At 42.6% G+C, this 23,622-nt stretch overlaps 1 protein-coding gene across 1 annotated transcript in view; it reads left to right on the top strand.

The window, feature by feature from the left end:
* Positions 1-12,640: 12,640 nt before the first annotated feature.
* LOC110520008 (potassium voltage-gated channel subfamily G member 4) overlaps positions 12,641-23,622 on the top strand; it is a 29,479-nt gene continuing 18,497 nt past the window's right edge. The window contains exons 1-2 of the mRNA XM_021596965.2: positions 12,641-13,085; positions 17,780-18,684. Coding sequence (XP_021452640.1) covers positions 17,935-18,684 — 750 coding nt within the window. The 5' untranslated portion in view covers positions 12,641-13,085; positions 17,780-17,934. The remainder of the gene's footprint in view (positions 13,086-17,779; positions 18,685-23,622) is intronic.

Genomic DNA, 23,622 nt, shown 5'->3' with positions numbered 1-23,622 from the left:
GGAGGCTTGCAAGCCGAAGAACACCATCCCAACCGTGAAGCACGGCGGTGGCAGCATCATGTTGTGGGGGTGCTTTGTTGCAGGAGGGACTGGTGCACACTTCACAAAATAGATGGATGGAAAAGCTTGGTCGCAAATGGGTCTTCCAAATGGACAATGACCCCAAGAATACTTCCGAAGTTGTGGCAAAATGGCTTAAGGACAACAAAGTCACGGTATTGGTGTGGCCATCACAAAGCCCTGACCTCAATCCTATAGAACATTTGAGGGCAGAACTGAAAAAGCGTGTGCACGCAAGGAGGCCTACAAACCTGACTCAGTTACACCAGCTCTGTCAGGAGGAATGGGCCAAAATTCATCCAACTTATTGTGGGAAGCTTGTGGAAGGCTACCTGAAACGTTTGACCCAAGTTAAACCATTTAAACGAAATGCTACCAAATACGAATTGAGTCTATGTAAACTTCTGACCCACTGGGAATGTGAGGAAAGAAATAATATTATTATATATTATTATTCTGACACTTCACATTCTTAAAATAAAGTGGTGATCCTAACTGACCTAAAACATGGTATTTTTTACTAGCATTAAATGTCAGGAATTGAGAAAACTGAGTTTAAATGTATTTTGGCTAAGGTGTATGTAAACTTCCGACTTCAACTGTATGTCCCCTGGGAGCACTGAGTCTGTAGGAATAATATACGTGATTATCAAATAATGGGTGGCGTGGTCTGCTATTTACCTGGGAGCTAAATAAATGTCCGGATGTTAATAACATAACACTAGTTAACTCATAATTACCCTTTCTTAAGTAGCATTGTTTCTATAGCATTAGTTAGACCAAGTGCCATGTCCCATTTGTCAGATTATCACGCAATGTTGTGTAACATTTGTCTGAGACTCTTTGAACTGTATCATCTGTTATCTGAGTCAGGCTGAGCTAATAGAAAGCAATTACAGGGCCTCCAGCTAGCGGGGCTCCTGCAGAAGCCCGCCTGACTCCATCCTCTTAATCTGTCTATTCACACATCTGCTTTGAGGGCAATTAGCCTGATATAACCTGGAGATGGATCAAACGTATGTCAGTCAGAGTGTGGGTCTTTGGGCTGCCAAGGGCTTTTCAGAGATGACTGCACTCGTACACTGTGCCTCATGGCTCATCAGACCCCTGCTGTCCCAGCATGCTCGCTGTTCCGATCTCATCTCCCCGATGCTGGGGATTAGGGCCTAATCCCTGGGCTGATTTTTTTTATATCAAAACTAGGATCGCTGTTCTGCCGGCGTCACCGGCTACAGTCCCTCTAATGAGGACACCCACAGTGCATGGTTGAGAGAGCAGGGGGCCACAGTGGAACATAATAATTTAGGTGTGTGTGTGTGTGTTTGGTTTTACTATCCTTGTTGGGACCAGAAGTCCTCATTAGGATAGTAAATCAAGGAAAATTCGGACAAGTAGGGACATTTCTCTAGTCCTCACAAGGAAAAGGCATTTTTAAGGCTTAGGGGTTAGGTTTATGGTAAGGGTTACAATTAGGGTTAGGGTTAGAATTAGGTTTGGGGTTAGATTTAGGGGTTTAGGTTAAAGATAAGGTTATGTTTAGGGTTAGGGGTTTAGGTTAGAGTTAAGGTTAGGTTTAGGGGTTATGGAAAATAGGATTTTGAATGGGAATCAATGTGTGTGTGTGTTTGCCCATATCTCTTTCTCTGCAGGTGTATGGAGCTACCATCCAGTTCTATAAGCCATACCCAGAGGAGTGGCTGAGCACGTATGAGTCTGTTTGTTTGTGTTTGGTGGATGGGCAGAGTGGTGGAGATGGCATAATGGTCAGACAGAATGAAAATGAGAGGTATTGTGATGCATATAATCTATTCAATTGTGTTGTTTGCGTCTCTCTTTCCCTTTGTCACAAAATGCTGACATGAAATGTACAGTGTATGCATGATTAATATCATGTTTCCTATACGAACAATCCTAGGTAAACAGTGACAATAAGCTGTGCCTGGGTCACTGTCTGTCTTGCCCACTCTTACTTCTCATCTCTCCCACTAATATATTCCCTCCTCAACTCACCCTGTCAACCATAAGGATTGATACATAAGTGCGTTGTTGTTTTAGAATTATGATAATGAACTTTCTCAAGGAAAAAGTGGGTGTGGATATAATTTGTGCCACACTTTGTTTGTAAAACTGCACTTAGTGCATGCATAGAATATTACATGCGTCTGGTGATTGAGGATAATGTGAGTGTTTGCAGGTGTGTTTGGTTGGCGAGATCACTGTATTAGATGTAAGTAGGCTAAGCAATCCATAATATACACTGAGTGTACAAGACCTTCCTAATATTGAGCTTCACCCTTCAGAACAGCCTCAGTTGGGGCATGGACTACGAGGTGTTGAAGGTGTTCCACAAGGATGCTGGCCCATGTTGACTCCAATGCTTCTCACTATGTCAAGTTGCCTGGATGTCCTTTGGTTGGTGGACCATTCAGGAAACCCAGCAGCGTTGCAGTTCTTGAAACACTCAAACCAGTGTGGCTGGCACCTACTACCATACCGCTTTCAAAGTCCCTTAAATATTTAGTCTTGACCATTCACTCTCTGAATGCCACACATACACAATCAATGTCTTAAATGTTTCAAGGCTTAAATATAATTATTTAGCTAAGCTGCTAACGTTAGCCATCAAGCTAAGGGAGTTAGTCCCAGATGAGATTTCCAATGGAGCCCTCTTTGTCTGTAGAGGTAAATGAACGGTTCCAGCAGTGTAAAAAGCAGAGTGGAATGTTTACCTTTTCTACGCCAGTGGCTGGACGTCGTTCGCACATTTATGATGCTTCTCTGTCTTGTCGTTTGTCATTATTCGACTGGCCGTTGTTGCGTTTTTCGACTGGTCGACTGGCCGAGTTCATTCGCCACAGGGGAGCTATCTCTTGCCTCTCTTCCCCCATCTGATAGCGGAGTCAAAGGAGCACAGAAAGAGGATCATAGCAATCAACGATGGTCGCATGTCACGAGCCGTGGAAGCCGAAAGACAGCGTTCTGCAGCAAAGCAGCCTACCCCCCCAAACGAGAGGCATGGAGCAGATACAAACAATGAATAGTTTTGCCGCCATGGAGCCTGAACTTCCTGCACCTTCGTCGCTCCTACTCCTTCCCCTATGATTTCAAAGTCGAAATCGTCAACCATCCGTCCCTGCTCTGGATTGAGCGGGGCTTCTTCATCAGTCGGAGGCCTGCACCATCCTGGGAAGCGTGGGAGTGGGCAGATTTCCTCGTCCTTTTTTTTGGGGGGGGGGGGGGGAAATGTGACTCCATGGTAAGAAATGTGACTGTTCCTGGTGCAAAAACAGTGTCCTATCCCAGAGCTTGAGTAAATTACATTACTAAGCTGCTCCCGAATGTACTACGCCAGGACATGGACATCAAATCTATCGTAGTCCACATGGGTTTTAATGACATTATGAAGGGCAGCTCTAATTAGTTGAAACTGGATTTCAAAGAGCTGATTGACTCTCTGCTAGACACTAATAAAAGACCCATCATATCTGGCATTGTGTCCTCTTTGAATCATGGCATTGAACTCTTTAGCAGGATTCTTTCTCTTCACAACTGGCTATGTGATTATTGCAGCTCAATGGGTGTAACTTTTGTTGACAATTTCGATACCTTTTGGAAACAAAACACTTTTCACAAGGAGGATGGGATCCAACCAAATAATTTGGGTTCCTGGATCCTTTCACAGCATTATAAAGCTCTGTTGCGACAATTACTTATCAATGACCCAAGCCCAGCTTAGTTAATCCCTACCATTGTGTTGCTGAGTCATAATGCTTTAGCAAATGTACATTGTACCAGGGGCATTGGTAGACACAATGTATGTAACCTAATGTATGTCCCTCAAACTGCCCTGAATACCTCTGCTAATCCTACAGCTATTGTATGCAGCAATCATGTGTCTATGAACCAAATTTATGCTGTTAGCACTGAGGCGGTGTGCCCTAGTAGGAAGTCCACTGTGTGCAGCTCACTCTGCACTAACATACAGTGCCTTGCGAAATTATTCGGCCCCCTTGAACTTTGCGACCTTTTGCCACATTTCAGGCTTCAAACATAAAGATATAAAACTGTATTTTTTTGTGAAGAATCAACAACAAGTGGGACACAATCATGAAGTGGAACGACATTTATTGGTTATTTCAAACTTTTTTAATAAATCAAAAACTGAAAAATTGGGCGTGCAAAATTATTCATCCCCCTTAAGTTAATACTTTGTAGCGCCACCTTTTGCTGCGATTACAGCTGTAAGTCGCTTGGGGTATGTCTCTATCAGTTTTGCACATCGAGAGACTGAATTTTTTTCCCATTCCTCCTTGCAAAACAGCTCGAGCTCAGTGAGGTTGGATGGAGAGCATTTGTGAACAGCAGTTTTCAGTTCTTTCCACAGATTCTCGATTGGATTCAGGTCTGGACTTTGACTTGGCCATTCTAACACCTGGATATGTTTATTTTTGAACCATTCCATTGTATATTTTGTTTAATGTTTTGGATCATTGTCTTGTTGGAAGACAAATCTCCGTCCCAGTCTCAGGTCTTTTGCAGACTCCATCAGGTTTTCTTCCAGAATGGTCCTGTATTTGGCTCCATCCATCTTCCCATCAATTTGAACCATCTTCCCTGTCCCTGCTGAAGAAAAGCAGGCCCAAACCATGATGCTGCCACCACCATGTTTGACAGTGGGGATGGTGTGTTCAGCTGTGTTGCTTTTACGCCAAACATAACGTTTTGCATTGTTGCCAAAAAGTTCAATTTTGGTTTCATCTGACCAGAGCACCTTCTTCCACGTTTGGTGTGTCTCCCAGGTGGCTTGTGGCAAACTTTAAACAACACTTTTTATGGATATCTTTAAGAAATGGCTTTCTTCTTGCCACTCTTCCATAAAGGCCAGATTTGTGCAATATACGACTGATTGTTGTCCTATGGACAGAGTCTCCCACCTCAGCTGTAGATCTCTGCAGTTCATCCAGAGTGATCATGGGCCTCTTGGCTGCATCTCTGATCAGTCTTCTCCTTGTATGAGCTGAAAGTTTAGAGGGACGGTCAGGTCTTGGTAGATTTGCAGTGGTCTGATACTCCTTCCATTTCAATATTATCGCTTGCACAGTGCTCCTTGGGATGTTTAAAGCTTGGGAAATCTTTTTGTATCCAAATCCGGCTTTAAACTTCTTCACAACAGTATCTCGGACCTGCCTGGTGTGTTCCTTGTTCTTCATGATGCTCTCTGCGCTTTTAACGGACCTCTGAGACTATCACAGTGCAGGTGCATTTAAACGGAGACTTGATTACACACAGGTGGATTGTATTTATCATCATTAGTCATTTAGGTCAACATTGGATCATTCAGAGATCCTCACTGAACTTCTGGAGAGAGTTTGCTGCACTGAAAGTAAAGGGGCTGAATAATTTTGCACGCCCAATTTTTCAGTTTTTGATTTGTTAAAAAAGTTTGAAATATCCAATAAATGTCGTTCCACTTCATGATTGTGTCCCACTTGTTGTTGATTCTTCACAAAAAAATACAGTTTTATATCTTTATGTTTGAAGCCTGAAATGTGGCAAAAGGTCGCAAAGTTCAAGGGGGCCGAATACTTTCGCAAGGCACTGTAAATAACATGAGAATATCTACTTCTGCTAACCTTCCCAGTAAAGCAATGAAAACAAGAAAGCATCCCAGAAACGTGCTCAAAATAGCGCACGTTAACATGTGTAGCTTAAGAAACAAGGTTCATAAAATTATTAAACTGCTAATAACAGATGACATTCATATTCTGACTCTGAAACTAATTAAGACAATACCTTTGATGATACGATGGTAGCAATACAAGGTTATAACAGAAACAACAGAAATGCCAGTGGTGGAGGTGTTGCTGTTTAGATTCAGAACCACATTCCTGTAAAGATTAGAGAGGATCTCATATTAAATAGTGTTGAAGTAATATGGCTACAGGTTAATCTGCTTCACCTAAAGCCCAATCGTGTGGGAAGCTGCTATAGTCCACTAAGTGCTAAAAGTCAGTATCTGGATAACGTGTTAAATGCTTGATAATGTATGAGAACAGAGAGGTATATTTTCTGGGTGATTTAAATATTGACTGGCTTTCATCAAGCTGCCCACTCAAGAAAAATCTTCAAACTGTAACCAGTGTCTGCAAACTGGTTCAGGTTATCAGTCAATCTAACAGGGTAGTTACAAACAGGACAGGAATGAAATCATCAACATGTATTGATCACATCTTTACTAATGCTGCAGAAATGTGCTTGAAAGCAGTATCCAGATCCTTCGGATGTAGTGATCAGAATATAGTAGCCATATCTAGGAAAACCAAAGTTCCAAAGGCTGGGCCTAATATAATGTATAAGAGATCACACAAAAAGTTTCATAGTGATTCCTATGTTGTTGATGTAAAGAATATTTGTTGGTCCATGGTGTGTAATAGGGAGTAAACAGACGTTGCACTTGACACATTTATGAAATTGCTTATCCTAGTTACTAATAAGCTTGCACCCATTAAGACAATTACTGTAAAAAATGTTCAAAAAATGTAAACATTTTTTTTAAATTGTATGGTTGAGAAGGATGAGGCAAAAGGAATGGCAAATAAGTCCAGCTACTGCAAATTGAAAAATCATGTGACTAAACTGAATAAAAAGAAGAATAAACTACACTATGAAACAAAGATAAATTACATAAAGAATGATAGTAAAAAGCTTTGGAACACCTTAAATGAAATTTTGGGAAAAAAGGAAAACTCAGCTCCATCATTCATTGAATCAGATGGCTCATTCATTACAAAACCGACTGATATTGCCAAATACTTTAATATTTTTTTTAATTGGCAAGATTAGCAAACTCAGGCATGACATGCCAGCAACAAATGCTGACATTACACATCCAAGTACATCTGACCAAATTTTGAAAGACAAGAATTGTAATTTTGAATTCCCTAAATCAACAATGACAAGCCACCGGGGTCTGAAAACTTGGATGGAAAATTACTGAGAATAATAGCTGTCGATATTGCCACTCCTATTTGCCATATCTTCAATTTAAGCCTACTAGAAAGTGTGTGCCCTCACGCCTGGAGGGAAGCAAAAGATATTAGGGTTTCCCACTTACAAAGCATGTACAGTAGAGGTCTGTATTTTTTATCATAGGTACACTTCAACTGTGAGAGACGGAGTCTGCAACAAAAATCCAGAAAATCACATTGTGTATGATTTTTAAATAGCCACCTGGGGGGCGGCCCATCAGGAAGTCCAGGACCCAATTGCACAGGGCGGGGTTGAGACCCAGGGCCTCAAGCTTAATGAGGAACTTGGAATGTACTATGGTGGAAAATGCTGAGCTGTAGTCAATGAACAACATTCTTACATAGGTATTATAGGACAGTGTGCAGTGTGATGGCGATTGCGTCGTCTGTGGACCTATTGGGGCAGTACGCAAATTGAAGTGGTCTAGAGTGGAAGTGATATGATCCTTGACTAGTCTCTCAAAGCACTTCATGATGACAGAAGTCATTTAGTTCAATTACCTTTGCCTTCTTGGAAACAGGTATAATGGTGGCCATCTTGGAGCATGTGGGGACAGCAGACTGGGATAGGGAGAGATTGAATATGTCTGTAAACACACCAGCCAGCTGGTCTGCGCATGCTCTGAGGATGTGGCTAGGAATGCCGTCTGGGCCGGCAGCCTTGCTGGGTTAACACGTTTAATTGTCTTACTCACGTCGGCCACGGAGAAGGAGAGCCCACCATCCTTGCTAGTGGGCCGGGTCGGTGGCACTGCATTATTCTCAAAGCTGGCAAAGAAGGAGTTTAGTTTGTCTGGAAGCAAGACGTCGGTGTCCGTGACGTGGCTGGTTTTCTTTTTGTAGTCCGTGATTGTCTGTAGACCCTGCCACATATGTCTCGTGTCTGAGCCGCTGAATTACGACTCTACTTTGTCTCTATACTGACATTTTGCTTGTTTGATTGCCATATATTGTATTTGGCCATATTCCCAGTCAAATGCGGTGGTTCGCGCTTTCAGTTTTGAGCGAATGCCGCCATCTATCGACGGTTTCTCATTCAGGTAGGTTTTAACAGTCACCGTGGGTACAACATCTCCTATGCACTTCCTTATAAACTCACTCCCCGAATAAGCGTATAAATCAAAACTATTCTCTGAGGCTACCCGGAATATGTCCCTGTCTGCGTGATCAAAACAATCTTTTAGGGCAGATTCCGATTGGTCAGTCCAGCTTGGAGTAACCCTGGATTGTAACCTGTCATGGTCAAACATATTGATACAACAGTAGCTAAGATGTGGAGAAGTCTGTGCATATTCAAGCTTTGCTCTACCTTCTTAGCAACACTATCAACAAAGCAGGTCCAACAGGCTCTAGTTTTGTCGCACCTGGACCACTGTTTAGTCGTGTGGTCAGGTGCCACAAAGAGGAAAATTCAAATTTGCTCAAAACAGGGCAGCATGGCTGGCCCTTGGATGTACACAAAGAGCAAACATTAATAATACTGTATGCATGTCAAACTCTCCTGGCTCAAAGTAGAGAATAGATTGACTTCATCACTAGGTAGCCTAGTGGTTAGAGCATTGGGCCAGTAACCGAAAGGTTGCTGGAACGAATCCCAGAGCTGACAAGGTAAAAATCTGTCGCTCTGCCCCCGAGCAAGGCAGTTAACCCACCTTCCCCGGGTGACGAAGACGTGGATGTTGATTATGGCAGCCCCCCGCACCTCTCTGATTCGGAAGGGTTGGATTAAATGCAGAAGACACATTTCAGTTGAATGCATCCAGTTGTACAACTGACTAGGTATCCCCCTTTCTCGACTTGTATTTGTGAGAGGTATTGACATGTTGAAAGCACCAAGCTGTCTGATTAAATGACTAGCACACAGCTCAGACATTCATGCATACCTCACAAGACATGCCACCAGAAGTCTCTTTACAGTCACCAAGTTTAGAACAGACTATGGGAGGCGAACAGTACTACATAGAGCCATGACTACATGGAACTCTATTCCACATCAAGTAACTGATTCAAGCAGTAGAATCCGATTTAAAAAACAGATAAAAATACACCTTATTGAACAGCAGGGACTGTGAAGCAACACAAACGTAGGCACAGACACATGCACACATACACACGTATACATGGATTTTGTGTTGTAGATATGTGGTAGTGGAGTAGGGGCCTGAGGCACTTAGTGTGTTGTGAATTCTTTAATGAATGTATCGTAATGTTTTAAAATTGTATAGCTGCCTTAATTTTGCCGGACCCCAGGAAGAGCAGGTGTAGCAGTGTGATGTTGTTCCCCTAGATTATGCACCAAGTTGCACACAAGGACCAATTCAAATAGGCCAGGTCAAGAGCGGATGTTAATAATTTTATAATAATAATAATAATTCAGTGTGTTTTTTAATTTTAATTACAGCTGCATAGCTAATGTTATTCTTTGGTGTACAAACCCTTTTTCATTTCAATATTGTACATACATGTGATTGTAAAAGTTTTGTATATTTTGGTTTGGCCCATCGCGGGTTATCTGTATTTCCATACCCTCTTATTGTTCTCTTTTGCCTGACCTTCGGCATAGCAAGGTATGTTGTCCTTGGCTCCCAAATTGTTCAATATAAAACCGTGGTAATGTTACACAATTTGCTATTATGCAACCATAAGTTTGTTACAATGTGGACAATATAAAGATTTATGTTAACAAGTTTCACTGAGCTTGCTAACTTGGGTATGTATCTATTGTAACTTGTGAGTACTTGGGACAATGTTTGAGTTAGTGTCCATGTGCTTGCGCAGGTGCCTGAGAGCTATGACTGCGCCAAGGGCTTAAATATTGTGTGTTGTCTCTTCGTGTGCAGGACAAATAAAAATAATTCAACCAGCAGACCTCCAGTTGTGGCAGTGTCCTAATTAAAAGTACACAACACAGAATGAACCATGCTACACAGGCAACAGCTGCCATGGCAGCAGCTAATGGGGATCCATAATAAATACAAATACAACAATACAAATACCTACCTTTCGTCTACACTGATTGAAGTGTATTTAACAGGTGACATTAATAAGGGATTTCGCTTTCACCTGGATTCATCTGGTCAGTCTATATCATGAAAGAGCAGGTGTTCCTAATGTTTTGTGCACTCGGTGTATGATTCTGTGAATAAATCTTTGGTAGACTATTGACTTCTTGTTATTTGGTGATGATCATGCAGTTTTCCTGTACAATAGGTAATAGTTTTCAGGTTGGCTCTGTAAGGGAGCAGTGCTGATACACTGACTAGTGACTACAACAACTGTACTAGTCATGATGTTTGTAATAAAGACATGTCTTTTGATACCATCGATCACCACATTCTTTTGGAGAGATTGGAAACCCAAATTGGTCTACACGGACAAGTTCTGGCCTGGTTTAGATCTTATCTGTCGGAAAGATATCAGTTTGTCTCTGTGAATGGTTTGTCCTCTGACAAATCAACTGTACATTTCGGTGTTCCTCAAGGTTCCGTTTTAGGACCACTATTGTTTTCACTATATATTTTACCACTTGGGGATGTCATTCGAAAGCATATTGTTAACTTTCACTGCTATGCGGATGACACACAGCTGTACATTTCAATGAAACATGGTGAATCCCCAAAATTGCCCTCGCTAGAAGCATGTGTTTCAGACATAAGGAAGTGTATGGCTGCAAACTTTCTACTTTTAAACTCGGACAAAACAGAGATGCTTGTTCTAGGTCCCAAAAAACAAAGAGATCTTCTGTTGAATCTGACAATTAATCTTAATGGTTGTACAGTCGTCTCAATAGAGAAGAACTGTGATATGTTCTTCTCTTTTGAAGAACATATCAAGACCATTTCAAGGACTGCTTTTTTCCATCTACGTAACATTGCAAAAATCAGAAACTTTCTGTCCAAAAATTATGCAGAAAAATGAATCCATGCTTTTGTCACTTCTAGGTTAGACTACTGCAATGCTCTACTTTCCGGCTACCCGGATAAAGCACGAAATAAACTTCAGTTAGTGCTAAATACGGCTGCTAGAATCCTGACTAGAACCCAAAAATGTGATCATATTACTCCAGTGCTAGCCTCCCTACACTGGCTTCCTGTCAAAGCAAGGGCTGATTTCAAGGTTTTACTGTTTTACTCGGTCTCAACCTTTAAGTCTTTACTGAAGACTCACCTCTTCAGTGGGTCATATGATTGAGTGTAGCCTGGCCCAGGAGTGGGAAGGTGAATGGAAAGGCTCTGGAGAAACGAACCGCCTTTGCTGTCTCTGCCTGGCCGGTTCCCCTCTTTCCACTGGGATTCTCTGCCTCTAACCCTATTACAGGGGCTGAGTCATGGGGCTTTACTGGGGCTCTCTCATACCGTCCCTGGGAGGGGTGCGTCACCTGAGTGGGTTGAGTCACTGATGTGGTCATCCTGTCTGGGTTGGCGCCCGCCCCTTGGGTTGTGCCGTGGCAGAGATATTTGTGGGCTATACTCAGCCTTGTCTCAGGATGGTAAGTTGGTGGTTGAAGATATCCCTCTAGTGGTGTGGGGGCTGTGCTTTGGCAAAGTGGTTGGGGTTATATCCTTCCTGTTTGGCCCTGTCTGGGGGTGTCCTTGGATGGGGCCACAGTGTCTCCTGATCCCACCTGTCTCAGCCTCCAGTATTTATGCTGCAGTAGTTTATGTGTCGGGGGGCTAGGGTCAGTTTGTTATATCTGGAGTACTTTCCTGTCCTATTCGGTGTCCTGTGTAAATTTAAGTGTGCTCTCTCTAATTCTCTCTTTCTTTCTCTCTCTCGGAGGACCTGAGCCCTAGGAGCATGCCTCAGGACTACCTGACATGATGACTCCTTGCTGTCCCCAGTCCACCTGGCCGTGCTGCTGCTCCAGTTTCAACTGTTCTGCCTTATTATTATTGGCCCATGCTGGTCATTTATGAACATTTGAACATCTTGGCCATGTTCTGTTATAATCTCCACCCGGCACAGCCAGAAGAGGACTGGCCACCCCACATAGCCTGGTTCCTCTCTAGGTTTCTTCCTAGGTTTTGGCCTTTCTATGGAGTTTTTCCTAGCCACCGTGCTTCTACACCTGCATTGCTTGCTGTTTGGGGTTTTAGGCTGGGTTTCTGTACAGCACTTTGAGATATCAGCTGATGTACGAAGGGCTATATAAATACATTTGATTTGATGTCTTAAAACATCAGTGGTCAGACATGATCAAATCCTTTACCAAATTCACAACATTGACCATGTTCAGTACCACCAATGTTTCAGGAAGCCTTAATAAAACATTGGCGATAAGACATGATGAAACCCTTTAGCAGAATTCATCACATTGACCTTAGCCTTTAGAATGGTTTAAAAATATCATAATAACACTTCTCTTATATTTTACAAGAGCATACCTATAGGTGTATATTAGACTCATACCTAGTAGTATCAGACTGTGTAGTTGATTCCCCACTGCTGCATGAAAACGTAATTGGGATCGAAATGATCTGCGCTCCCCGCTGGGAGGTTTGAAAAGCATAAAAGCAGAGCAGCTTGCTGGTTACGGGATGTTAACGGTTAACTCGGCTCCATAGTTTGTCAGTCGAACAAAACTACTGTATCTGATAACGCAACAATACGTAGCAATTCGCCGAAAAGGGAAAGGCAATATTTGTTTGTCAAAGTTAGGCTTTGTTAGGTGACTTGGTAAGGGAAAGTCACTTACGTTACTCACGATGCTCACCTAGCCTACTCTTCGCAAACTTGAGGTACCCTACCCTACCCGAAACACAGCTGTGCATTGCGCGCGCACTCCACAGCCTCTGCAGTACGGATCTGTAACGGGACACTCAGCTCGAATAATTTTCTCTCTTCGTATTTTGAAGAGTTTTTAATCGAGTTTATAGGTTGTGACACTGTACAACATGTGGCAGCTGATATATTTCGGTGAGACTTGTGTGACTGATATTGAATGATCAGACGGACAGACAACTAGAGAGGTGATCAGCTGCTCTCTTCACTGATATGGTACGTGACAAATTTCTGTAGTCTTCATTCTTATTATTCAACGTTCACTATCGAATAATGTAGGACTATATTCGTCATGATCATTGCGCTTATATTGAAGTTTAATGTCAACTACCAATCTGATCATAATATTTAGAAAATATTGATATTATTGTGATAGAATAGCAAGTAGCCTAGATTTGATCAATTGGAATAACCAAAACAGAGCTGTTCCTAGCAGCAACTATATATCTGAATGAATAGTTAAAGCAGTCTCCACTGTTTAGAATTGAGTACCATATTGTACAGTGATGGTCAATGCTTTAGTGGGACGTTGAAGACAACAAGACAAGGAATGATTAAGCACAGAGCCTACCGGTATGCTTTATAATAAAACATTAAAGGTTATTATGTGTTCCATAAAATACTCATAAAGGTAGTCTATAATAGCCTAGTATTGCCTTCCTGTGATTCGTTTTGACATAAACTCCTTTCCTTTTTAAAGAAGACTTTTATACAAAATGACCCATAGTGTGTGTGTGTGTGTGTGTGTGTGTGTGTGTGTGTGTGTGTGTGTGTGTGTGTGTGTGAGAGAGAGATAGAGAGTGAATGAGTGTCACGAAGACTACATGATTCTTCTTCATGAAGCTGTTTCATTAAATGCCAGGCGAAGGGTTTGTAGTGGACCAACAGCGGATGGCAATTTCATTGCGTTTACAGATGTAGGATCCTAATCTGGTCACCCTGCTGCAGGATTATTTTCCTGCTGTAGCAAACAAGCTCAAATTAAGATCCTATATCTGTATCTCCTGTCTGTCACTAGTGAGAGCAGTGGAGGGAATGTTCCTGCTGATGTCTCTCCGGCGCTAAAACACTTCCTTCAATTAACTTTCCACTAGGCAAAGCAACCAACACTCTGACAGGGATACTGTATTACCAGTGATTCTATTAATAAATGGTTTATAATTCTTTCTTCCCCCACCACGATCTAAATGAAACACATTGACAGCAGTGATTTATTAAGGGCTCGATTCAATCCGTAACGCAGAAGTTAGTTAGCGTTAGTGGAGACTGCATTCATGGTAAACGCTGCATATATCAGCTCAAACAGAACTTACCTTTTTGCGATGTGGATGAATCGAGCACTGAATCCCCTATGTAAAACTAGAGGATGTACATTAAGTAGCCCACCCCTGATTTGGACTATTATCCACAGACTATTATTCACGTCCCTAACGTTCTCTAAGGAATTGGCTAATAGCCTTACCCCACATGGTAAGGATCGGACCCTTTTTTTAAATGTTTGCCTAAATGACATACCCAAATCTAATTGCCTGTAGCTCAGGACCTGAAGCAAGGAAATTCAGATTATTGATACCATTTGAAAGGAAACACTTTGAAGTTGTGAAATGTAGAAATGAATGTAGGAGAATATAACACATTAGATCTGGTGAAAGAAAATACAAAGGGAAAAAAATAATCTTTGAAATGCAAGAGAAAGGCCATAATGTATTATTCCAGCACAGCCACATTTTATATTTTGGCCACGAGATGGCAGTAGTGTATGTGCAAAGTTTTAGACTGATCCAATGAACCATCACGTTTCTGTTCAAAATGTATCAAGACTGCTCAAATGTGCCTACTTGGTTTATTAATACATTTTCAAGTTCATAACTGTGCACTCTCAAGCAATTGCGTGATATTCTTTCACTGTAATAGCTACTGTAAATTGGACAGTACAGTTAGAGTAACAATAATTTAAGTGTCAATATCAGATATGTCTATGTCCTGGGAAATGTTCTTGTTAATTACAACCTCATGCTAATCACATTAGCCTACGTAAGCTAAACTGTCCCATGGGGGACCCACTGATCCTGTTTTAAATTGATTGTGTAATTTTATACCCCAATTAATATTTGCAGTGGTTGCGGCGTGAAAAGCATACCACTGTGCAGAAAATATAAAAAGTAGTCAGATCAGTGTCATAAATATCTTGAGAAAATAGAAGCCCTGTCCAGGTTTGGAACTGGTTCAGAGAACAGAACCTAAAACCAGAAAGTAAAGAAATTATTTGAAGAACAGAACCCAAACCTGAAAATTAAAGTGATCTATACTGTTCCTGTCACGTCGGTATAAAGGAATCGGGAGACAGGAGCAGGAATGCGTAATAGGGTTTTTTATTTCCCAAATTACAGCGTGCCGTGTAAAGGCACGGGGACGAAGACCAAACAAATACTTATACCAAACACAGAGTTGAGACCCAAACAAAAAAGCGAGGAGTACCTCAAAATAAATACACAATCGCACAATGATTATCACACAGGATGAGACCCGTAATCATCTGCACAATACACGTGGCACAAAAGTCAAAACAACACAGGACAGGTACTCGTACGACCAACGACCATTGGAACAGTAATCGATGGGACAATGGTAAAAAAAGATACGCTTATACAATTACTAATGAAATGGGAATAGGGACCAGGTGTGCGTAATGACAGTTCCGGAGGGATCCGTGACAGTTCCGGAACAGAACCGTTATTTTAAAGCATGAGAACCTATTAATAACTTTATTTTACGTTCCAGGCATTTTTTTCCAGTCCCAAAAAAATCTCAACAAAGTGCCTATGCAAAGCCCTCACTCGGTCACTAATAAACTTATTCCAGCATTTACCTGCCAGCTGGAAATGTTGCCAGTGGGTGTAGGTGTGTATGTAGGATACTTGCCCCTCCCCTCCGAAGCATAGGTTACTGTAGCCTACTGACAACATTACAAGCGTAATTCAGAAATTATGGAGATATGTTTAATTAGAGAAGAATGGATTGTCTTTTTCAATGCTAAATAAGGATACTATGGTTATCACGTTTCACATTGGATTTATTAACTACAAAATGGTAAGACGTGTTTTTAATTCTAGTGCTGCTGTACAAGCTTAGTTGGCCTTTCTAGGGCAGTCGACAACATTCCGCTGAAAAGGCAGTGCGCCAAATTCAAAATTATTTTTTTGAAATATGTAACTTTCACACATTAACAAGTCCAATATAGCAAATGAAAGATAAACATCTTGTTAATCTACCCATCGTGTCCGATTTAAAAAATGCTTTACAGCGGAAGCACAACATATGATTATGTTAGGTCATAGCCAAATCCAGAAAACACACAGCCATTTTTCCAGCCAAAGATAGGAGTCACAAAAAGCAGAAATATAGATCAAATTAATCACTATCATCTGATGATCTTCATCAGATGACACTCATAGGACATCATGTTACACAATACATGTATGTTTTGTTCGATAATGTGCATATTTATATGCAAAAATCTCAGTTTATATTGGCGCGTTACGTGCAGTAATGTTTTGATTCCAAAACATCCGGTGATTTTGCAGAAATACTCATAATAAACATTGATAAAAGATACAGAATTAAAGATAGACTTCTCCTTAATGCAACCGCTGTGTCAGATGTTTTAAAAATTTTACGGAAAAAGCATAATCTGAGAACGGCGCTCAGAACCCAAAACAGCCAGAGGAATATCCGCCATTTTGGAGTCAACCAAGTTAGAAATATTCACTTACCTTTGATGATCTGGAATCCCAGTTTCGACAATAAATGACTGATTTGTTCCATAAAGTCCGTCATTTATGTCCTAATAGCCACTTGTTGTTAGCGTGTTCAGCACAGTAATCCATATTCATGAGGCACAGGCACTTCTTCCAGACAAAAACTCAAAAAGTTCAGTTACAGGCCTTTAGAAACATGTCAAACGATGTATGGAATCAATCTTTAGGATGTTTTTAACATAAAACATCAACAATGTTCCAACCAGAGAATTCCTTTGTCTGAAGAAAAGCACTGGAACGAGAGGTAACTCTGTCGGGAGCGCGCATCATGAGACCAAGGCACTCTGCTAGACCACTGACTCAAAGAGGTCTCATGAGCCGCTCCTTTATAGTAGAATCCTCATTCAAGTTTCTAAAGACGTTTGACATCTAGTGGAAGCCGTAGGAAGTGCAACTTTATCCATATCTCAATGTGTATTCAGTAGGTCAAGCTTTGAAAAATGACAAACCTCAGATGTCCCACTTCCTGGTTGGATTTTTCTCAGGTTTTCGCCTGCCATAGGAGTTCTGTTATACTCACAGACATCATTCAAACAGTTTTAGAAACTTCAGATTGTTTTTTATCCAATACTAATAATAATATGCATATATTAGCATCTGGGACAGAGTAAGAGGCAGTTCACTCTGGGCACGCTATTCATCCAAAAGTGAAAATGCTGCCCCCTATCCCAAAAAGGCTAACTAACTGGTGAAGTAATTTCATGTTGAGCTAAATGTAAAATGTATACATATATATTCCAGAGGTTTAGAAAGGAACAGAAAGGAACAATACAAACCAGTACTTTGTTTTGGTTCGAACCGGTTCAGAACTTTATTTTGCTGGTCAGTGGGATGGAACAAAAAAAAGATTTTGAAAAAACTATTGAAAAATCATTTTGGTTCCAGCCCCTCTTTGAAACAGACATGACCAGAGAGCGCCACAAATATCTCAAGCTTAATCCTCAGCTTCACTGATCCTCACATCTGCCTTGCAGAGTCTGTTGTCTGATGTGTCTGTCAGTCTCTGGACTAGAAATGTATGGCAGAGAAGGAGAAGGCTATACCACTGCAGTCTAACTGAGGTTTGATGTTCTTCTTCCCCTCTCCTATCAGTGTCTGCATGACGCCACCTGCCTGGGACCCCCTTGATCCTGCTGCAGAGCCTGAAGGGACACACCTGTCCCCCAGCCCCCCGATGCCCAACTCCCAGAGCAGCCACTGAGCTCCCAATGTGACCAGCCCAGCCGGCCACCCACCCGGATGCTGCCATGCCCATCATCAGCAACGCAAACCACGACTTCAGCAACCTCTCGGCCAGCGATGACAGCAGCCTCGACGCCATCTTCACCCAGATCCCAGAGACGGAGTCGGTCAAGGGGGTCTACTATCAGAGGGCCCAGTTCATTAGACGACCAGAGGACCTGCTGTCAGTTGACCACGGCCTGCTAGCGGTCATCAACGTGGGGGGCAACCAATACACCTTCCCCTGGAGCACACTGGAGCAGTTCCCCCTTACCCGGCTGGGACGGCTCTGTGGTCTCAGCAGCCCAGAGGAGATTGCCGGCGTGTGTGACGACTATGATGAGACGCGGCGGGAGTTCTTCTTTGACCGCAGCCCCTCGGCCTTCCGCGTCATCCTCAACTTCCTGGCGGCAGGGAAGCTGCGCATGCTGAGGGAGATGTGCGTGCTGTCGCTCCACGACGAGCTGCTCTACTGGGGCGTGGAGATGACCTACATGGAGCGCTGCTGTAAGAGGAAGATGTACACGCGCATCGAGGAAATGAATGAGCACGAGAGGCAGGAGGAGGAGCAGAGGCAGAGGCACGCCCTGCTGCGCCCCCCAGTTGAGGAGACTCGCTATCGCAAGTTCATGAACCAGCTGAGGGATATGGTGGAGAACCCCCAGTCTGGATTGCCAGGGAAGATCTTTGCCTGCCTGTCGGTGGTGATGGTGGCTGTGACCGTAATAAGCCTGTGCATCAGCACCATGCCGGACCTCAGGGAGGAGGAAGACAGAGTGAGTGAGGCCAACCCCTGCTACCCCCAGCCAATGATATATATATATACACTAGATTTCTGACAGGAAGCACTGATTTGAAGCCACCACACCTGCATCTTGGCAGTCCCCCACCATTGTAAAAAATGCATACTTTTAAATCATATTATGAAAAAATATAAATGTTACGGTCCCCACTACAACAACAAAAAGACTTATATACATTTAATTTTGGCTTTGAAACATTTAATTGAAATACTGTAGAATTACATGAATTCCTGTGGAGGAATGCTTCTCCTGGGGAGTGCCAATATGGCCAACCGGTGGCTTCAAAGCCTCTCATTGGCCAATACATGGCATCAGCAATGGGTACATAGCATCAGGGTTTATATACTGTATATAACTTCCCCTAACACATAAACAATGACTACTGCAGTGCCATCGGACTGTAGCTTTAGAAATATCCACCAAGATAACTCACATTTGTCACCCTTCCTGGAGAGAGTGTGTGTGTGTGTGTGTGTGTGTGTGTGTGTGTGTGTGTGTGTGTGTGTGTGTGTGTGTGTGTGTGTGTGTGTGTGTGTGTGTGTGTGTGTGTGTGTGTGTGTGTGTGTGTGTGTGTGTGTGTGCATGCCTGCATGTGTGTGTCATTTTCCTAATGTTTGGTGATTAAGGAAGCTTAAAGCTACAGTGATTTATCCTCACAGCAGATATATTCTTAGTGACTGAGTGAGTGATCATGAACCACGATGATCAATATGCTGGCCACAGCACAAACAGGGCATAAACTAGCTCAGAAATTACTTCTCACTTTATTATCCTGCACCCAATGTCAGCGTGCATGCACGTGTGTGTGTCCGTGTGTGTGTATGTGTAGTTGTACTTGTGTCCATGCGTGTGTGCAGTATTTGTATACTTGTTGTTGTGTTTGTGTGTGTTCTAACTGATTAACTTTCTGCACTTCTCAGTTGGGTGCATACAGTATAATACAGCTAAATTGGTCTTTCAGACACTGACCACCAAAAGTTGAATGCATGACACGCTCTCTTTCACACACACACATTAACATACGCTCTGTTGCCTCAGGTACATTGTCTGTGCCTGTGGAGGTGTTCCCTAACTTAGTGTGCTCTCCCATCTGTGTCTGCTCATAGCATCAGGAAATATTGAAGGCAGCCCAGCCAGACCTCCCCGATGTCAGTAAACACTAGGGGAGAGAGGGAGAGTGCGCCAACGTTGTGTGTGTTTGTGTGCGTGTGTTTGCTCTCCCATCTGTGTCTGCTCATAGCAGCAGGGAATATATACAACCAGACCTTTCCAATGTCAGTAAACACTAGGGGATAATGAACAGGGCCCAACCAGACCTTTCCAATGTCAGTAAACACTAGGGGATAATGAACAGGGCCCAACCAGACCTTTCCAATGTCAGTAAACACTAGGGGATAATGAACAGGGCCCAACCATACCTTTCCAATGTCAGTAAACACTAGGGGATAATGAACAGGGCCCAACCAGACCTTTCCAATATCAGTAAACACTAGGGGATAATGAACAGGGCCCAACCAGACCTTTCCAATGTCAGTAAACACTAGGGGATAATGAACAGAGCCCAGCCAGACCTCCCTAATGTCAGTGCACATTGGGGGATAATGAACTGGGCCCAACCAGACCTTTCCAATGTCAGTAAACACTAGGGGATAATGAACAGGGCCCAACCAGACCTTTCCAATGTCAGTAAACACTAGCGGATAATGACACGGGCCCAACCAGACCTTTCCAATGTCAGTAAACACTAAGGGATAATGAACAGGGCCCAACCAGACCTTTCCAATGTCAGTAAACACTAGGGGATAATGAACAGAGCCCAGCCAGACCTCCCTAATGTCAGTACACATTGGGGGATAATGAACTGGGCCCAACCAGACCTTTCCAATGTCAGTAAACACTGGGCGATAATGAACAGAGCCCAGCCAGACCTCCCTAATGTCAGTACACATTGGGGGATAATGAACTGGGCCCAACCAGACCTCCCCAATGTCAGTAACCACTGGGAGATAATGAACTGGGCCCAACCAGACTTCTCCAATGTCAGTAAACACTGGGAGATAATGAACTGGGCACAGCCAGACCTCCCTAATGTCAGTTAACACTGGGAGATAATGAACTGGGCCCAGCCAGACTTCCACAATGTCAGAGAACACACACAGCTAACAGCACCGCAACCACAGCGTTGCAGTGGGTGCACAGGGGCCCATTTCCATAGACACTGGAGCTCTATGGGAAAAACAATCACATTCTCACGGCAGGAATCACGCTCACAATCATATCATAGCAGGGGCCCCGGTATTGGAAAGAGAGAGGGAGAGTGTGTCAACTTTGTGTGTGTGTGTGTTGTTTTTTTGCCTGTGTGTGCTAACTTGTATGCGTGCGTGTGTGGTGTGTGTGTCCGTTCATGCCTGATGTACCTTATGTGTGAGTGTGGTTGTTTTTTTTGTTTGTCTATCTGGTAAAAGATCCACAGTCTCAGTTATATTTAAAATGGAGAGTGGCTAGAGAAGGTGCAGCAAGCTGGGTCTTGGAGGAGCTGCAGGCCTGTCATATTTCATTCACACAGTAAGGCTGTTAGTCACTGTTTCTAGCTGGCATGGTGGCATGGGTCACACTCCCCTATCTGCTCATTCATCTCTGCTCTGTGTGTATGTGAGCATGCTAGTGAGGGTAGTGTGTTAATCAGAGAGCGAGAGAGAGGTAGATTAAAGGAGAAAGAGAGAGAGATTCACCTTTCAGCAGGACAATAACCTTAAACACAAGGCCAAATATACACTGGAGTTGCTTACCAAGACGACACTGAATGTTTTTGAGTGGCCTGTGGTACTAACAGTTTAGAATTAAATTGGCTTGAAAATCTATGGCAAGTCTTGAAAATGACTATCTAGCAATGATCAACAACCAACTTGATGGAGCTTGAAGAATTTGAAGAAATACTTGAAGAGCTTGAAGAAATATTGTACAGTCCAGGTGTACACAGCTCTTAGAGACATAAAGATAAAGACTCACTGCTGTAAGCGGTGATTCTAACATGTATTGACTCAGGAGTGTGAATACTTATGTAAATTAGGTATTTCTGTATTTCATTTTCAATACTTTTGCAAAAATTTCTAAAACCATGTTTTAACTTTGTCATTATGGTGTAGTGTGTAGATGGGTGAGAACATTTTTTTTTTAAATCCATTTTGAATTCAGTTTGTAACAACAAGCTGTGGAATACTGTAAGTCAAGGGGTATGAATACTTTCTGAATGCACTGTATATGTACAGGAATATATGTATAGGAACTGCAGTATACTGTATGTGCAGGAGATATAAGTACAGAAGCTATATGTGCAGTAACTATAGTGCCTTCAGAAAGTATTCATACCCCTTTTTTATTCCACATTTTGTTGCGTTACAGCGTGAATTCAGAATGGATTAAATATGTTTTTCCCCCACCCATCTACATACAATACCCCATAATGACACCTCTGAGTCAACACTTTGTAGAAGCACCTTTAGCGGTGAGTCTTTTTGGGTAAGTCTCTAAGAACTTTGGACAACTGGATTGTATTTAAAAATATATACATAATTTTCACCTTTATTTAACCAGGTAGGCCAGTTGATAACAAGGTCTCATTTACAACTGCGACCTGGCCAAGATAAAACAAAGCAGTGCGACAAAAACAACAACACTGAGTTACAGAGTTACAGAACACTGAGTTATAGACAAATGTACAGTCAATAACACAATACAAAAGAAAAATAGAAAAATATATGTACAGTGTGTGCAAATGTAGAAGAGTAGGGAAGGTAGGCAATAAATAGGCCATAGAGGAGAAATAATTACAATTTAGCATTAATACTGGAGTGATACATGTGCAGATGATGATGTGCAAGTGGAGAGACTGGGGTGCAAAAGAGCAAGAGGGTAGGTAATAGTATGGGGATGAGGTAGTTGGGTGTGCTATTTACAGATAGGCTGTGGACGGGTACAGTGATCGGTAAGCTGCTCTGACAGCTGATGCTTAAAGTTAGAGAGGGAGAAATGAGACTCCAGCTTCAGAGATTTTTGCAATTCGTTCCAGTCATTGGCAGCAGAGAACTGGAAGGAAAGGTGGCCAAAGAAAGTGTTGGCTTTGGGGATGACCAGTGCAATATACCTGCTGGAGGGCATGCTATGGGTGGGTGTTGCTATGGTGACCAGTGAGCTGGTGAAAAGGCGGGGCTTTACCTAGCAAAGACTTATAGATGACCTGGAGCCAGTGGGTTTGGCGACGGATATGTAGTGAGGGCCAGCCAACGAGAGCATACAGGTCGCAGTGGTGGGTAGTATATGGAGCTTTGGTGACAAAACGGATGGCACTGTGATGGACTGCATTCAGTTTGCTGAGTAGAGTGTTGGAGGCTATTTTGTAAATGACATCGCCAAAGACAAGGATCGGTAGGATAGTCAGTTTTACAAGGTTATGTTTAGCAGCATGAGTGAAGGAGGCTTTGTTGCGAAATAGGAAGCCTATTCTAGGTTTAATTTTGAATTGGAGATGCTTAATGTGAATCTGGAAGGAGAGTTTACAGCCTAACCAGACACCTAGGTATTTATAGTTGTCCACATATTCTAGGTAAGAGCCGTCTAGAGTAGTGATGCTAGTCTGGCGGGAGGGTGCGGACAGCAATCGATTGAAGAGCATGCACTTAGTTTTACTAGCATTTAAAAGCAGTTGGCCACGGAAGGAGTGTTGTATGGCGTTGAAGCTCGTTTGGAGGTTTGCTAGCACAGTGTCCAAAGAAGGGCCAGATGTATACAGAATGGTGTCGTCTGGGTATAGGTGGATCATAGAATCACTAGCAGCAAGAGCGACATCACTGATACAGAGAAAAGAGTCGGCCCGAGAATTTAACCCTGTAGCACCCGCACAGAGACTTGATT

The sequence above is a fragment of the Oncorhynchus mykiss genome, chromosome 1 (assembly GCF_013265735.2).
Source record: "Oncorhynchus mykiss isolate Arlee chromosome 1, USDA_OmykA_1.1, whole genome shotgun sequence".
Lineage (NCBI taxonomy): Eukaryota > Metazoa > Chordata > Actinopteri > Salmoniformes > Salmonidae > Oncorhynchus > Oncorhynchus mykiss.
Note: the sequence above shows the minus strand (reverse complement) of the source record. Positions and strands in the feature narration are given on the sequence as shown.